At 49.6% G+C, this 18,013-nt stretch overlaps 1 protein-coding gene across 2 annotated transcripts in view; it reads left to right on the forward strand.

Moving 5' to 3' along the window:
• Nucleotides 1–17,718, forward strand: part of EPAS1 (endothelial PAS domain protein 1) — a 92,613-nt gene extending 74,895 nt beyond the window's left edge. For both annotated transcript variants that reach the window (XM_027555173.1, XM_027555174.1), the window contains exons 8-16: nt 7,016–7,163; nt 7,815–8,029; nt 9,078–9,268; nt 9,796–9,906; nt 11,202–11,692; nt 12,651–12,777; nt 12,972–13,089; nt 13,312–13,485; nt 15,500–17,718. In XM_027555173.1, coding sequence (XP_027410974.1) covers nt 7,016–7,163; nt 7,815–8,029; nt 9,078–9,268; nt 9,796–9,906; nt 11,202–11,692; nt 12,651–12,777; nt 12,972–13,089; nt 13,312–13,485; nt 15,500–15,651 — 1,727 coding nt within the window. In that variant the 3' untranslated portion in view covers nt 15,652–17,718. The remainder of the gene's footprint in view (nt 1–7,015; nt 7,164–7,814; nt 8,030–9,077; nt 9,269–9,795; nt 9,907–11,201; nt 11,693–12,650; nt 12,778–12,971; nt 13,090–13,311; nt 13,486–15,499) is intronic.
• Nucleotides 17,719–18,013: the final 295 nt, after the last annotated feature.

An 18,013-nucleotide genomic window follows, 5' to 3' on the forward strand; every position in this document is an offset into this window, starting at 1 on the left:
CAAGACTCATGTCCTCAGGAAAGCTAGAAAACCAGAATTGCCACCAGCCTATATGGCATGTTGATGCAAATAGGATAAGGGGACACACCAACACCGCAAGGCATATAGCCTAGAGAATGGAGGGTGGGCTGAATCTCATTCCCCCCTTACCACCTCCACTGGGCACATTTCTGCAGTTAACAGATTGCAGAAACGTATGGAACAGCCCCATAGAGCGTGGTCAACTTGGGTAATATGCTTTAGATGCAAGTACACCATTCAGAGAAGAAGAGGGCTGGGACAGTTCGGGAAAAGAGAGGACAGGGCACTTGAGTTGAGCCTTGAAGGATGGGGACATTGGGCTAAGCAGAGGTGGGGCTTGTACAGTGCCAGCTTACTGGATTAGTCGAGATGGGCCATGGTTTTAAGAGCGTGCTTGCTGAATCAAGAGAACTCAGTTGGATGAGAATGTCCAGGCAACCCAATAATGGCATGTGGAAATTGTGCCTTGTAGCTTACAAAAAAAAAAACCTGAATTATGAAAGGATTCTAGAGCAGGGTTGTCCAAAAGAACTTTTTGGAGTGGAAATGTTCTTCCTCTGCAGAGTCATGGGTGACCTTTGCTGTATTTGAAATATGTGTAATGCAACTGAAGAACTGAATTTTTAAATTATAGTTTTAATCAACTTTAAGTAGCCACACTTGGCTTATGGATACCATATTAGACAGAGCCGTTCTACTGCATTTCAGTTGACTTTAATCCCAATGAAGTCTTCTCATTTGCAAATGATCCAAGACAATTTTCTTGAATCCATACAGCCCATCAACATGCAAGACTATGGGTTTATAACCCTGTACTTGGCCTGTGCTGTGCTGTGCTTAGTCGCTCAGTCATGTCAACTCTTTGTGACGCTATGGACTGTAGCCTGCCAGGCTCCTCTGTCCATGGGGATTCTCCAAGAAAGAATACTGGAGTGGGTTGCCATACCCTCCTCACTTGGCCTACTAGGGGAAATAGAAATTTATAGGATTGATCCCTACCCTAAAGGATCTCATATCTGAGGGAGAAGGAGGGCTATGTGTTCTCTGGGAGCCAGCTGGCCGGTACCTTCAGCCTCAGTATCTAGCGTAGTGTTTGGTACTGTATAGGCACTAAGTGAATGATAAACTCAAGGACAAAAACTATATTCTGGAAAGAATGCTTCAAAAAAGTGCCCCCAGTGCAGATGGAGGTGCTGAGAGGATTACAGAAGGACTTAAAATGGGTTAGTCTGAGAAGATTCCCAATGGTCCTGCTGGTCTTGGACTCCAGGGATTAGAGTGGCTTGAAGCAGCAATGAAGAAAATGGAAATACAGCTATTTCCCCATTGTTCCTAAATCCATCCATCTATCCCAAGGTTAGGACAGCTGAGGTTCAGAGCAGCTAACAGATCAGCAGCCCATAAACTGTACAGAAGCACAGTTACTCTTCTCTCAAGCAGTAAGATCTTCTCTAATTGGTTTCTGTGCTTCATCCTCATGGCTTTAGGGTTCAATCTGACAGTGCAGCAGGGCCCCTAATGATATCTCAAAGATGTTTCTCACTGTGGTCTCTGGCAAAAAAAAAAAAAAGTCCAAAATCCAGATTCCACATTCAGGGACACAGGGATGGGGGTGGGAGGTGGATGTGTCATGGACGTGACCCAGCCCTAACCTGCCCCAGCTTTGAAACTGTGGGATGTGGCACCAGCCTCCTCTCTGGGATTCCCCATGCTTTTCTGATCCATAGCAGTTCCAGCTCCCTAAGTCGTCCTGATACTGGGACTGGGATTCCCACTGATTCCCCAGTGCCTGGCTTTCTGGTTCCCTCCTTTAGATGTAAAACTGGGGAAAAGCCTAACCTTCCTTCTCAGCCAAGGGTGCATCATCAAAGTAGGGACACTAGCAAATGTTTCTGAGAGTTCTTACAGGACAGCATTGGACTGAATCTTCTGGGGTTGGAAGGGGGAGGAAGCTACTGTCCAAAAGAACAAAAACGATGACTTCTCAGTAGGCCTATGAAAGGGTTTTTTACCTTCTCTTAGAAAATCTTTGATCCTTAAAAAAGATCTGGGGTAAAATATTGTCATACTAATTTAGTTTTCTGCTGAATCCAAGGGCAATATGGTACTTTTTATTGACTTTGTGTTTTTAAGCAATAGGCACACTTAAAGATAATTCACAGACCAAATATAAATCACAGGTTCCCTTCTTTCCCTGATGGAGCCAAGCAAAGCAGCTCTGAGTTTGGAGGCCTCTACCCAGTCAGCCTGAACCCACAAAAGGAAATCTGCATGGGTTGCCTGGAAATGGGGTTAATGCCAGCTAAACAGAAGAAACTATTTCTGTCTCTCTTTCCCCCTTCTTTTTTTAATACTCTTTATTTTATATTGGCGTATAGCCAATTAATAATGTTGTGATAGTTTCAGGTGGACAGCAAAGAGACTCAGCCATACATATACATGTATCCATTCTCCCCACAAACTCCCCTCCCATCCAGGCTGCCACATAACTGAGTAGAGTTCCATGTGCCAGACAGTTCTTTTCCTTTCTTTCAATCTTTCCATCTCTCTCAATCGGTTTCTCTGTGTTTGTCCGACTCTCTCTCTGTCTCTTTCTCTCTCTCTCTCTCTCTCTCATTGAGTTATGCAGAAAGTTGCACCACAGACCCATGCTCATACTATGGAATAGTTGGGGGCCCAGGCTTGAGGCTGGTCCAGGGTTACACACCAGCATCCCGAATTTAGGCATGTATGTGTATCTTAGCCTGTGAAGGTTTACCATTGAAATTGCTGGGGAAGTTCAGGCCTCAAACCAGATTTAGATAATTGAAAGCCATCATTTGCAAATGGATTAGTAGTTTATACATTTGTTACCCTTGGAGGGTAAGGGTTTGGGGGAGGGGGGCTGGTTTTTCTTTGTTGTGTGAGGACAGTATGTGCTCTTAGGAAAACTAGATTAAGGCCATAAAAAGCCTATCTACCAAGTAGCAGGCCCCTCACCCAGGCTGGCATTAACAAGCAGATGATTAGAAAGCTGGTGTAATTACGTGCTACTGACAGAGCAGGCCCTCGCCTGCAGTCGCTAGAAATGCAGTTAAAAACCTTCGCTCACTGCACTGTTTAATCAAAAAGAATAAGAGCCCTGAATCTTGTCTGCATTAAGAACAAGTTAATAAGTTAATAAATAAGTTCACTCCAGGCACTTGAAATTGTGCAAGAATCATGTCGCTAGAGCAGGGGAGCCTCAGTGGGGCAGATCAAGGGAGATGAGGGGAGACAAAGTTATTTCTTTGGCCAAGGGGTCCCTGATGATTTAGGACAGCAGCAACCACCAATTCAGTCTTCCCACTGAAGTGCCGCCCAGGGGAATGTAGGAGGAGGGCACCATGCTGCGGGCCACAAGGCTGTCTCATAGCCCAGACTATTGTCCTGCGTGATGTAAAGCAGGTCACAATCCCTCTGGCCTTAGTTTCCTCATGTTAAAAAAAAAAAAAAAAATGATATCTGTCTTCCCTACAGCACAGGATTTTATTTAAAAGATTAGACAAGGCCGATATAACCACTTTGGAAAATAACTTGGCAGTATCTAAGAAAGGAAAGGTGTCCGTACCATAAGACCTGCCCACCGCACCCCTACGCTACACCTACACTGTATGTCCATACAAAGATTTGTACATTAATGTTTATAGCACCTTTATTCATCATAACCAAAAACTGAAAACAAACATCCACTGAAAGGTGAATGGATAAATAATGGTATCTCTGTGCAGTGGAACATTACTCAGCAATTAAAGGGGGCAAGCCAGAAACATCTACAACAACATGAGGATTCTGGGAAACACGCTACGTACAAAGAAGGCAGATGCAAAAGAGCACGTGCTCTTGTATGATTCCACTTCCATGCAAATGGAGAGAAGATGATTTCAATATATCGTTAACAGAAAACAGATCGGTGGTTGCCTGGGACTGGGGTGGAGCAATGGGGATTGACTGTTAAGAGCTATAAGAAATTCGGGAGGTTGGATAAAGGAAAGTTCTTTGATTGTAGTGACTGTTACAAGGGCCTGTACATTCATCAAAACATGTATGCTTAAAATGGGTGCATTTTCTATTGGTGGTAATTGCACAAGTGGTAAAAAACCTGCCTGTGAATGCAGAAGACATAAGAGACTCAGGTTTGGTCCCTGGGTCATGTAGATCCCCTGGAGGAGGGCATGGCAACCCACTCCAGTATCCTTGTCTAGAGAACCCCATGGACAGAGGAGTCTGGCAGGCTATGGTCCATAGGGTCGCAAAGAATCAAACACAACTGAAGCAATTTAGCACACAAAGTTGATTTTTTTAAAAAGTACAAACCAAACCAAAAAAAACTCAGATTAGGGGTCTTCAGTTTGGACTACAGTCCTGTACTAGTTCCACTGAGGGGGCCTTTCAGCAAATCACTCAGTATTTCTAAGCCCCTCTGCCCCACAGTTACTAACATGTAGCACGCCAGGCCTCCCTGTCCATCACCAACTCCTGGAGTCCACCCAAACCCATGTCCATTGAATCAGTGATGCCATCCAACCATCTCATCCTCTGTCGTCCCCTTCTCCTCCTGCCCTCAATCTTTCCCAGCATCAGGGTCTTTTCCAATGAGTCGGCTCTTCGCATCAGGTGGGCAAAGTAATGGAGTTTCAGCCTCAACATTAGTCCTTCCAATGAACACCCACAACTGTTCTCCTTTAGGATGGACTGGTTGGATCTCCTTGCAGTCCAAGGGACTCTCAAGAGTCTTCTCCAACACCACAGTTCAAAAGCATCAATTCTTCGGTGCTCAGCATTCTTTATAGTTCAACCCTCACATCCATACATGACCACTGGAAAAACCATAGCCTTGACTAGACGGACCTTTGTTGGCAAAGTAATGTCTCTGCTTTTGAATATGCTATCTAGGTTGGTCATAACTTCCCTTCCAAGGAGTAAGCGTCTTTTAATTTCATGGCTGCAGTCACCATCTGCAGTGATTTTGAAGCCCAGAAAAATAAAGTCAGCCACTATTTCCACTGTTTCCCCATCTATATGCTGTGAAGTGATGGGACTGGATGCCATGATCTTCGTTTTTTTTTTGTTTTTTTTTTTTATTATTAAACTTTACATAATTGTATTAGTTTTGCCAAATATCAAAATGAGTCTGCCACAGGTATACATGTGTTCCCCATCCTGAACCCTCCTCCCTCCTCCCTCCCCATACCATCCCTCTGGGTCGTCCCAGTGCACTAGCCCCAAGCATCCAGTATCGTGCGTCGAACCTGGACTGGCAACTTGTTTCTTACATGATATCTTACATGTTTCAATGTCATTCTCCCAAATCTTCCCACCCTCTCCCTCTCCCACAGAGTCCATAAGATGGTAACAATAACCTGGTGTACGAGACAGCAAAAGAGACACTGATGTATAGAACAGTCTTATGATCTTCGTTTTCTGAATGTTGAGCTTTAAGCCAACTTTTTCACTCTCCTCTTTCACTTTCATCAAGAGGCTCTTTAGTTCCTCTTCACTTTCTGCCATAAGGGTGGTGTCATCTGCATATCTGAGGTTATCGGTATTTCTCCCGGCAATCTTGATTCCAGCTTGTGCTTCCTCCAGCCCAGCGTTTCTCATGATGTACTCTGCATATAAATTAAATAAGCAGGGTGACAAGATACAGCCTTGACGTACTCCTTTTCCTATTTGGAACCAGTCTGTTGTTCCATGTCCAGTTCTGACTCTTGCTACCTGACCTGCATACAGGTTTCTCAACAGGCAGGTCAGGTGGTCTGGTATGCCCATCTCTTTCAGAATTTTCCACAGTTTATTGTGATCCACATAGTCAAAGGCTTTGGCATAGTCAATAAAGCAGAAACAGATTTTCTGGAACTCTCTTGCTTTTTCCATGATCCAGTGGATGTTGGCAGTTTCATCTCTGGTTCCTCTGCCTTTTCATTACTGTTAATTATTATCACTACCCCATTTTGCAGATGAAGAAACCAAAACCCAGATTTCCTAATCCTGCTGGCATGTCTCATCTTAGTTCTGTATGATTTGGGGGTTTCTGAGCTGGGATTCAAAAGAATGAATTCCCCAGGAATGAAAGTAAGTGGGCAATTCAGAAAACTATCAGAAATCCTAACATTAGCAAACTTTCATTTGAAGGGACTTGTTGATTCCTTTTTAATGGGAACAGTCAGAGCATTCTAGACTGGGGAAGAAAACCATCTTGGGATGCAGGGTCCATTCTCCAGTGTTTTTATGGAGAAAAGCAAATGTTAAATGAACATTTAGAAAATTCTGGGAGAGGAAAGAAGTCATATGCAGGTAGCCTAGCTGGGCAGCTGGGAGGCCAAGTGCAGAGGACTCACAGGCTTTGAAGAGGCTGTGTGTGGAGGTGGCTGGGGGCCCAGTACTGCCTCAGCCCCCACTGGGAGCCTGGGAGGCTTGTTTATGCCTTTGCTCTGGGTCCCAAACCTTCTGTGGCCCTAAAGGTGGCGGGTCTGACCAATGACTTGAAACAATCAGGATATCTGTTTTGCTTTGTTTTGTTTTAAACTGCCTTTATTCACAAGCAGAGTGTTGATGGTGGGTCTGCTACCAGGGGCTGCCGAGAACAGGCATTCTCCACGCTGCCTGCAGGTTCCCCTCACCTGCAGTGTGGGGCAGAGAAGGCGCTCTTGCACCCTGGGTGCATGCATGGATTTGGCTGGTGCCCCGTGGAGCGGCTTCCTCTCGTTGACCTTGAGGGGAAAAAAGGGCAGGTGTGTTCTTGGTTTCTGCTCACAGCTGAGCCGGTGTGAGCTGACCTGTCAAGGGTTGGCCATGGCCACTCCCTCACAGCCAGCCTAGGGACATCAGCTAACCTCTCTGGACCACCTTCCCCATGTTTAACATGAAGTGTTGGGCAAGACGCTCTCAGCGCCCTTCCAGCTCATCCTTCCACATCTTTTCCCATACACTGCCCTCGCCTCCCTGACCTCAGGCCCCGTTTCTCCTCCCCTAGTGTGCACCAAGGGTCAGGTGGTGAGCGGCCAGTACCGGATGCTTGCCAAGCACGGGGGCTATGTGTGGCTGGAGACACAGGGGACGGTGATCTACAACCCTCGCAACCTGCAGCCCCAGTGCATCATGTGTGTGAACTACGTCCTGAGGTGAGCGTGCGAGGGCTGGGGGCCGCAAGGCTGGGGGTAGGGTGTTCCTGAGGCTGACAGTGCAGCCCAGGGACACCAGGCTCCTCAGAACCCGGGCACCACATCTTAGAGTCCTTGGCGGTGGGCATCCTGGGGACGATGGGACATTGGGATTTGCCTTTGACGGCGCTTTTCCTGCCCCTTGCCTCTCGTCTGTCATCTGTCATGCCTCCACCCTATGTGAGGGAGACAACTAGAACATAGATGAAGCCTAACCTGTTTTCTGAATGAGGATCAAGGGAAGAGAACTGCTCATACTTTTGGGGAGAAGAGGTAACACCCTAGCTATGTAGAACTTGAGAAGACAGCTGGAGAAAGGCAGTGCTGGGGTGAAACAAAGGCAGAAGCCTTCAGGTCTGTGCACACCACACAGTCCATGTACAACATAAAAGCAGCATCCAAGACAGATACATACTGTGAGGCGCTCTTGGCATCGCTAGGCTCCAGGACTCCAAACCACCACTGTGCAGTTCTTTACAAAATGCTAACACCCTGTCCATACCCATGGTTTTATCTGAGAGGCTCAGCTGTCAGGGTTGCAGTGTGTCTGGGAGAGCCAAAGGGTTCTGATGGAAAATGTGGAGGGTCTGAAGCTCCCTCTCATCTCAACAGTGAAATTGAGAAGAACGACGTGGTGTTCTCCATGGATCAGACAGAGTCACCGTTTAAGCCGCACCTGCTGACCATGAACAGCATCTTTGATAACAGTGGCAAGGTGGCTGTGTCTGAGAAGAGCAACTTCCTATTCACCAAGCTGAAGGAGGAGCCCGAGGAGCTGGCCCAGCTGGCACCTACCGCGGGAGATACCATCATTTCTCTGGATTTCGGTGGGTGCATCTTAGCTAGGCTGAGGCTATCAAACTCTCTTTGGGTGGGAGGATTTCCCTTAAGCAGAGCTGCCGTGTGCCTTCTCTGAGTCTTGCTAATCATCCATTAGTGTGGCCAGACCCTGTGCTGTGCACATACACTCACCATGGCTCAGGACTGCCGTATATCTGATCTCTCAAGGCACTGATCCGGGTGGGGTCTGGTCGATTCTGCATCATGGGCAGTAGGAGTCTGAGAGGAGAGGTCTCAGGGATCTGCTCTGCAGCCATGGGCGTATTTTTGCAGAGTGGGCAGATCTCCACCTTGAAAGACAGATTGTGTGTTGGGGCAAAAGGCTGCTATATTGAAATAATGTTGGGAAAAATCATCCCAGAAACTTGGATGGAGAAACAGATTTGGGCCCAGCAGTAAGTCCTTACATGCACGTCTTTAAACGTTTACCTGTCCCCTGGGGATGCGAGTCCTGGTGGCCCCAGCAGGGTTTCCAGCTCTTGACCCTTGCTGTGTACCTGCGAAGCCCCTTCCTCCCTATGTGGCAACTGACCACCATCACCCCAAGCCTTACTGTGGCCACTCAAGGAATAGCTACACCTCCCTGTACTTGCTCTGAACTGGCTTGGCCTTGCTAGACATGTTCTTGAGAAGCCACAGGGGAATTGTGACTGCAGAGAGTCACAGAGGGCAAACCTGGGCCAAGGAGTCATGCAGCGTCCCAGTTTTGTGGCAATAACAAGGTAACTTGCCCAGTTCTCATAACCTTCTCCTCTGCATTCTAGATTACCCTTCAGGGAAGAGAGGCAACTGATACATTTAATCTCTGAAAGTTAGCGGCTCCAAGAGGGTGTTCCCATTAAACAGAGTCTGTACATTGAAGCAGAGCCTCGGTTGAAGGCCTCTTTAACCCAACTGAGCCTCAGTGCACCAGGGCCTAGCCCAGGTGCACTGCAGACCCTTTTAGGAACTCTTGTGCATCCTTCGGGCTTCCTCTGTCCTGGCAGTGAGCCCGGTGGTTGTGGGTGCTAACCAAGCCAGGCCCTGTCTCCACAGGGACCCCGAACTTTGAGGAGTCCTCAGCCTATGGCAAGGGCATCCTGCCCCCAGGCCAGCAGTGGACCGGAGAGGTGAAGAGCCACGGCACCCACAGTGAGGCCGGGAGCCTGCCCGCCTTCACTGTGCCCCAGGCGGCCGCCCTGGGGAACAGCACCCCCAGTGCCAGCAGCAGCAGCAGCTGCTCCACGGTGAGTCCCCCGCCTTGGGTTGAGGTCATGGAGAGGGTGAGCTCCTCTGGCTGCTGCCGGATGGCTGAGTGGACAGGCCAGGCCCCAATGCTGTGCTCCTCTTCCTCGGGTTTCCTGCAGACCCCAAGGGTGGCCATGAGACTTGCCTGCCACATATTAGATGCTTGCTGTTGGCACTCCACCCCCATCTACAGAATAAGGTCCTTGGAGACAGGGGCTAAGTCACTCAGAGCTGTGAGCCCTGAGCTCAGTCTCCATGCAGGACAGTAACCATCCTGCTGGGTGCAAAGAGCCTGGCCAGCCATGCCTCTGTCTGGCTTGTTCTTCAAGACAGCCTCATTTTATGGTGAGGAGACTGAGCTTAGAGAGTTTCACATGGCTCATATGGAGTGGCCTCTCTACAAATCCTGTTCCATGGACTGGAGTTGACTCTGTGGGTTCAGAGATGTATTTCTCCTTCCACCTTGGACTTCTGGGGAAAGCAGTGCCACAGCCTTAACTTGGTCACCTTCCTTCCTGGCCCCTAGCCCAGTAGCCCTGGAGACTATTACACATCTCTAGATGACAATCTGAAGATTGAAGCAATCGAGAAGCTCTTTGCCATGGACACAGAGGCGAAGGACCAGTGTGGCACCCAGGTATGTAGCCATGGAGAAGATTGGGATGGTGCACCAGGCCCACCAGCTGCTGCCGGTGAAGGCTTACGTCCATGCTCTGCAGCCTCGGCCCTTTGTTGCAAAGACTAGTGGGAAAGCTTGGCCAACGCCATGGTCCCTTAACTGGGTGAGAGTGCAGGGAAATGGAGCCTGTGGTCACCTGCTCCTCCCACTTCTGCCCTCTGCTTTACCCGTGTCAAATCCAGCTCTTTTTACCTCTCCATATATTTATATCCTACTAACTTGGATATTTATTAGAGCTCAGAATGCCAAAACTACAACTGAACGTTTCTTTAACGAGCTCTGCATTTAAAAAGCATGTCCAGATGCATAAGACTTTTCTAGGCACAGGGAACAATTCCCTTTACAAACATTTTCATTTTAGGATTCTTTGAAATAACGTATGTTAAACACATTTTAAAATGACATCTGACAAATTTTTATTTACATATAACTTTTCAGAAACATATTACATAAGGCCAAACAGTCTTGTAAAACCTGTGTAAACAGGCTAGGGTGTGGGTGGATGGTAAGTATGTCACAAAACCCAAAGGAAATGTATTAATCCCTATTTGTCTTACTCTGGGTTATTCATCCAAATTTCTGCCTTGCCTCCTCAGTTTGTGTCTTTATTCTGCAATCTTTCCCTACTTCAACCCTGCACTTTCTTCTCTGAACTCTAAGATTTATTCCTTGAAAAGAGAAAGTGGGTAACTGGCTGCTGCTTCTCTTTAACCGTTTCATGTCATTGTAACCATTAATAAGCTACCTCCCCCAGCGAGGGGTGAAATGTTTGTTTTGCTGCATCTGCTTGTGAGAATTCCCTATGGTGCCCATACAGGGAACCTGGGGGCCATCTCTGAGTCCTTGTTGATCTGAATGAAGGTCCCACAGAGAGCACTGGGCCACGGTTACCCTACGAGCTGTCCACAGATACACCCTGGGCACGGGCGGGAGATGAGGACAAAGCTGCCCTTGGCCCCCAGGAGCCATCGTGCTCATCAGAGTAGGCAGGAAGGAAGAGGTGGGGTTGACACCAGTGGGGTGTGTGGAAGAATGACTGAGTGGAAGGAGACGCGCAGGAAGGCTGGTAGCACTTGTCAGAAGACCTTCCACACTTTGAAGACACATCTGTGTTTTCCTCTCTTGGGCCCCCAAGACCTTGGCGCTGCCAGGCTGTGCAGGAGGAATGCCTCGGGCGGGAGCGGGGGTATGAGGGGCTAAGATGAGACAGCGTCCACTGCTGAGCTGCTTTGCCCCTGCTCTGTGTCTTCTAGACTGACTTTAACGAGCTGGATTTGGAGACCCTGGCACCTTACATCCCCATGGACGGAGAGGACTTCCAGCTTAGCCCCATCTGCCCTGAGGAGAGCCTCCTGCCGGAGACCCCCCAGTCGGCCCCCCAGCACTGCTTCAGCACCATGTCAAACATCTTCCAGCCACTGGCTCCGATGGCCTCTCACAGCACCTTCCTCCTGGACAAGTATCAGCAGCAGCTGGAAAGCAAGAAGACGGAGCCTGAGCAGCGGCGTGTGTCCTTCGCCTTCTTTGACGGTGGGAGCAGGGTGTCCCTGCTGCAGTGCTGTGGTCAGACCTACACCCCCCTCTCCTCCATGGGGGGCATTTCCAACACCCAGTGGCCCCCTGACCCACCACTACAGCTGGGGCCCACGAAGTGGCCTGGTGAAGACCGGCACGCAGAGGCCGTGGGGGCAGCGCCCCTGGGGCTCCCCCCCGCCACACCCCATCTCGCCATGCTCAAGAAGAGGTCAGTGACGGAGATGCTGGGCTGCTTCAGCTAAGGCTGTGCAGTATGGGGGAGGAGGTACAGACAGGTGCCCACTAGGGGCAGGTATGGGGCTCCAAAAGGCCCCTGGCCCCATCCCCAGTTTCCATCCGACAGAGGTGCGATATGCCGCTTAGCCTTCTCTCAACTCTGAGAGCTTGGGCTTTAGGGGACTCGCCCTAAGATATGTGAGGCCTCGCGTGGGACACATTTTATCAGAGCTGGAGACCAAGAGAGGCCTGTAGACAGGGAAAGAAGTGGCTTCCTGAACTACCTCCTAGAGTGCTTTTTTATTCAGAGTTCATTATCTGAGCCACAGACCGCCCACACACACAACACGGAGGGACATTTCCTCATTCGAGCGTGGAAGCCCAGTTGAGGAAAGTGAAAAGATGCCCCTGCCTTCCGCCTGACTGGCTGCTGGAGCCCAGCACTGCCCTCCCCGTCCTGCCTCCTCCCAGCATCTGCCAGTATCCACCACCCCACAAGGCCCTTCCAACCCCTGGGAGCTCCCCTGGCTGTCCCATGGTTGGAACAGACTTCAAGTTCCCAGGGCCCATTGGTTAGGCTTCCCTGAGGCCCTTGCCTTTTACAGGGCATCCTCCCTTGTCCCTGGTGGGGAGCAGTCCAAGCAGAGCAGGGGAGATGGGGCAGAAGCGGCCCTCGAAAGACAGCTGTCACCGAGCTGGGCAGCCACAAACCAGGCCAGGACCAAAGGCCGCCGGGGGCCAGCCCGGCAGACGGGCACGTGTCGGGGGAGGTGCAGACAGCTGAGCCATCAGTGTCCACCAGGCAGAGCGCACTGAGAACAGGGAGAGCTCCAGCCCAGGCCCTCGCCCCCTCCTCCAGGACTCGGCCCTGGGGGAGACTGCCCTCCGGGGAGGACCCTGGGCCCGTGGCGCCCCAGACTCTCTCACGCCCTCTCTCTCTGGCTTGGCAGGTCTGCCAAGGGCTTCGGGCCTCAGGGTCCAGACGTGATGAGCCCAGCCATGATTGCCCTCTCCAACAAGCTGAAGCTGAAGCGACAGCTGGAGTACGAGGAGCAAGCCTTCCAAGACATGAGTGGGGTGAGCCATCTCCTGGGGGCATTGCCGCAGGTTCTCCATAGCCCTGGGGAAGGCTGGGTGGGAGCCGGGGCTGAATGTAGAGACCCGGGCTGACAGGGAGGGTCTCTCAGAGCAAGCAGGGCCCGCCTCACCCCAGCGCAGTTTGGGACTGGGTTCTCTGGCCTCTCCCTCTATGTCTGCACTTCCACATGCAGGGGGATCCGCCAGGCAGCAGCACCTCGCATTTGATGTGGAAAAGAATGAAGAGTCTCAGGGGTGGTGGGACCTGCTCTTTGATGCCGGACAAGCTGCCAAATGCAAATGTCCCTAATGGTGAGCACAGTCCTGGTCCGTGGCCGGGGGGGGGGGGGGGGGGGGGGGGGAGAGGGCATTTGCCGGTGGAGCAAGGGGTTTAGCTCCGGGCCCACCCTGGTTCTTCTCTCTCTCACCACCTGAGGGTGACATGGTCAGAAATCTCTGGGTTCCTCCTGTGGAGGAAGAGGGATGCTGGGGGTGTCACAGTCTGTCCCATCAGTCTGACATTGGCCTTTTCAGATGAGTTCATCCAGAATCCCGTGAGGGGTAGGAGCCAGCCCCTGAGACACTTATCACCACCACAGCCTCCGTCTGCCACGAGCCCGGGGGAGCCCACCAAGAGTGGGTTCCCCGCTCAGTGTTACGCCCCCCAGTACCAGGACTACAGCCTACCCGCGGCTCACAAGATGTCAGGTGGGTGCACTCAGGAACAGGCGTGCTGTGCCAGGGCCTGGGCGTTGTGGGAGGGTGGGAGCCAGGGGATGGAGAAGGTGGCAAATCTCAGCACAAGGATGAACTTGCTCATGCAAGGCAGCTGCCTTGAGAGGGGTGAGCCCTCCTCTCCCCAGGGGACCACAAAGAGACTGGAAGTCCACCTGTCCACAGGGCTGTAGAAGGAGCCCTCCAGTGACTAGGTGACACCCAGGGCTATACCCTGTAAGAGCCCCAGAGCCTATGCCTTTTGCTCAGTTCTTCGTGTTACTGTAATGCCTGATGCAGTGACCTACTGGGGCATCATGCTGAGATGAGGACGCACTGCTGGGAGGACAGGCACGCTTGCCCTCGGAGGGGATCTTGCTTTCTAGGAGGACTGGCCACCCAATGCCTGCCTCTTACCCACCTTAGTCTATCAGCATCCTATGTAATATGTTATCACAAAAAGGTTGCTATGTAAACAGGAATGTAATTCATACTTTGGGTGAAACATACCAAACTCCTGCCCCAAAAGAGGGTCATTTCCTCAGCACTATGGTTTGAGACAGACTGCTGTTCAGTGCTTCAGAGTCCAGGCTTTAGAGTCACAAGATAGTCCTGGGCTTACATTTCAGCTTTGCTCCTTACCTACCTTAGGTTGGAGTAGTAGCCTGCACATTTAATTTAGAGGCCTGCATGCAAAGTGTGGGCTTCCCTGCTGGCTCTGTGGGTAAAGAATCCACCTGCTAATGCAGGAGACTCAGGTTGGATCCCTGGGTCAGGAAGATCCCCTGAAAAAAGGAATATCAAACTATTCCAGTATTCTTGCCTGGGAAATCCCATGGACAGAGGAGCCTGGTGGGCTACAGTCCATGGGTTGGCAAGGACTCACCATGCCCACACCTGTGCAAAGTGTATATGTTCATGTATATGTTTGCATGAAGTGGTAGTCAGCATTATTATCCCTGCTGTGAACCTAGGAAACTCATTCTTTTCAGGGGAAAATAATTTTTTTTTAAATTTAGGTCGGTTCTGAGGGTGAGTAAAAGAAGAGGGGATTAGAAAAGGATGATGAGCAAGTACCCCTTTCTACTGTGGGGCTGCAGCCAGCCATGAAACACACCCAGTCCACAGGAGAGCAAGGATGAGTGGGGGAGGCAGGCATGGACCCTAGGAAGTGGCTGAGATGAGGACTGAAGGAAGAGAGGGCCCGGGGGCTGAGATGTTTCACGTAAGTCAGGAAGGGAAGCAGGGATTCACATCACTGGGGCCAGTGAAGGGCTTCTGGGTCTGCCTCCAGGCACCCAGGCCCTCTCTTCCCTGGAGGTGGGAGGTGGGAGGTGGGCTGGGAATGTCCCCTTATCTTCCTTCTCAGCAGGAGAGGAGCAGCCAAGGGTGGGGATCCTGAAACTGAAGTCAGGCCTTTGAAGGACCTGTGTGTGTGTGTGTGCACGTATGTATGTACGTGCCCATGTGCTTGTGGCACATGTGTATGATATGAGTGCATGTAGATGTGTGTGCAAGTGTGTGCAGACACCAGCTGGTTCAGAATTCCATTTCTCTGCTCGGCCTTCCCTCCAGCTGCCAGTGCACGGGGGGCAGGCTCAGTCAGCAACTCTGAGCCTTGCCCAGGCACTGGCTCATGCCTCCACCTCCCAGGCCAGGAAGCCTTCGTGGGGACTCCTTCCACCCGCCCCCCCCCACCCTCTGAGCCCTTCCCGGTCCTATCTGCATTGTGCACTCTGTCCCTGCCTTGGGTCTCAGCCCCTCACCTGATGAGAGAGGCAGACGGGCTATCTGCTGGGTCCCTGCTCCGAGCACGGGGTAGGTGACTAGGGAAAGACAACACTGAAGAGTGAAATGAGGGCTGCCCCACTGTGCCCCGGAGTCAGGAAAACTGGAAGCGCCTCCTGCTCTGTGAACCCGCTGCGTCCCTGCTAGCCTTTTAGGGAACAGACCCTCCCCACACGGTTGATGCAGGGCTTTTAAACGACAGCACTCTCTCTCTGTTCAGGCATGGCAAGCCGGCTGCTCGGACCCTCGTTTGAGCCCTACCTGCTGCCGGAACTGACCAGATATGACTGTGAGGTGAACGTGCCTGTTCCGGGAACCTCCACGCTCCTCCAAGGAGGGGATCTCCTCCGAGCCCTGGACCAGGCCACCTGAGCCAGGGCCGCCCGCCAATAGGCACCCTTCCCACGCCGTCCCACCAGCTTCACGTTCTCCGTCTGTTTTTTGCAACTAGGTATTTCTAACACCACACTTTTTACAAGATATACTCACCTGGCAAACTTGTCCAGGTCACCGAGTAGTGGCCTTTTTCTGAAGATGCTCACTTTATTATCCATATTTTTAAAATATAATTGTTTTACCTATGTTTTGCTCTGTCAATGGAAATGTTCTTAAATTTTATAAGATTTTTCTTTCCCCAAATCCTAATTTATAATATTCATGGGTCTCTCTCACACACAAACAATATTCATATTAACAAGTTTGGTGTATGTGTGTTCTCCTTTCGGGAAAGCTTTGGCTTCATTTAACTAAAACTAGATTTTGTTGTTGTTGCCAAAGAGAAACAAAATAATCTTGCTTTCTAAGCTTGATTTTTGGCCTCTCTCAGCCCTTTCTTTTTTAAAACTAATCACTGTATTGTAAATGTCCATCTTTTTTTTTTTTTTTTTTAAGCCAACTCTCTGCTCTAATTTTGATATGACTTTTGGGGGTAAAAAAAGAAATGAAATGTGAAGGGTAAACTCCATTGTGTGTGGTTATCTATGAAAGTTGCACAGTACGGCTTTTCTTAAACTGGTGTTTTTCCCCTGCATTTGGTGGATTTTTTTTTAATTATTATTCAAAAGCATAACTGAGTTTTTTAAGAAAAAAATTTATATCTGGGTTAAGTGTTTATCATATATATGGGTACTTTGTAATATCAGAAACGGAAATGGAATCCTGCTCACAAAATCACTTTAAAATCTTTTTTAAGCTGTTTGATCTTCTTTTTCCTGATGTTGCTGACACTGCAGAATTGTACAGAACTCCCACGGGCCTGTACTAACCTTGCTCAAGGTCTCTCGCTGTTGGCTTTTTGCTTTCGGGATATGCCATAGGCGTGACAAATAATCCAGAAAGTGGAATCATTAAGTGGGAGCATTGCGAGCTGTCTTCTCCTTGTGTTCTATATGTATTTTGTATGTATGTATGTATGTATTATTATTACTGCCAAGAGGGTCTGATGGCACGTCAGGGGTCGGGGTGGGACGATCTAAGGGAGGGGAAGTGCTTTAACTCTTTTTAAGATTTTGTTGCCAGCCCTTCAAGTGCACTGAGCTATGTGACTCTAATGGTCTTTCATGTGGCACATTTGGATACTTCCAGAACTACCATGTGGTGGTTTAGATGGGAATTCACGATACGGTGCAGATTCAGAAACAGTACAGTGATCCAGTGCACGTCCCGCTCACCACCTTGGAGCCCATGGAGTTGAACCGGGGGTGGGGTGAAGGTGTAGAAAGGGGGCCCTTGGTCCTGACCAGCCTCATCCTCATGCCCCTTCCCAATGGGGCCAGGCCCTCAGATCACCCTGCAATGTCAAGGTGCAGCAAGCGGACCTCCGGGGATGGCCCCTGGGCCTCCTTGAGGTCTGTCTGTTCCCAGAAGTGACGTATAGAGGTAGGAGGCACTGCAAACAGTCTCCTAAAAGTGCCTTGTAACTCCCCAGTAAGAGGGACAGTATCACTTGTTTCAGAATACTAGCCACATGGAACTCTTCCATCATGGGTACAACGACCAAGTTTCTAGAAACACACAAAGCAAAACACAGCAAACCGAGAATCTGGTAAGCCTGGATGAACTTACTGCCCAAAACAAAACAAAATTTAAGTTTCACAAGAAAAAATTACCTAGTCACTGTGTCGCCCAAATTGTCCTTTAGCACCGCAGCCTGCCTTACGCACAGTGGGCGGCACAACCTGAAGGGCTACTGACGTGTAAGCGCTGGTGTTTGATTTTCTGTTTGCCTCAGCATTAAGGGCATTTTACCCTTGCAGTTTTACTAAAACACTCTGAAAAAATATTCCAAGCTTCATATTAACCTTATCTATCAACATAATGATTTCGTGAACATTATTATTTTGTCAAATTCCTACTGACAATGTTATTACTATATGGGAGCTTAACTTTATAAGGAAATGTATTTTGACACTGATATCTTATTAAAGTATTCTGATCCTACCACTGCTGGTGGCTTTTGTTTTTGGTGGATTGATCATGGGCTGCACCATTATAAAGTCAACTATTGAGTAGTTTACAGAAAATGAACACGGGCACTGATCTTTGGGAGACAACTGACAGGAAGCTGGATGAAGGAAAAAGAGGCTATTATTAAACCTTTCCAACTGTCTAAGACCAGGAAGCCATGCTACATCATCCATACTTCTGCAGGTGTTGTTCTCTCTGCCACAGGCCCCTTTTTCTGTATTCTAGGAGGGCACCAAGAAAAGAAGTCATGGTCCCTGCCTTCAGAAAA

This window comes from Bos indicus x Bos taurus, chromosome 11 (genome assembly GCF_003369695.1).
Source record: "Bos indicus x Bos taurus breed Angus x Brahman F1 hybrid chromosome 11, Bos_hybrid_MaternalHap_v2.0, whole genome shotgun sequence".
Lineage (NCBI taxonomy): Eukaryota > Metazoa > Chordata > Mammalia > Artiodactyla > Bovidae > Bos > Bos indicus x Bos taurus.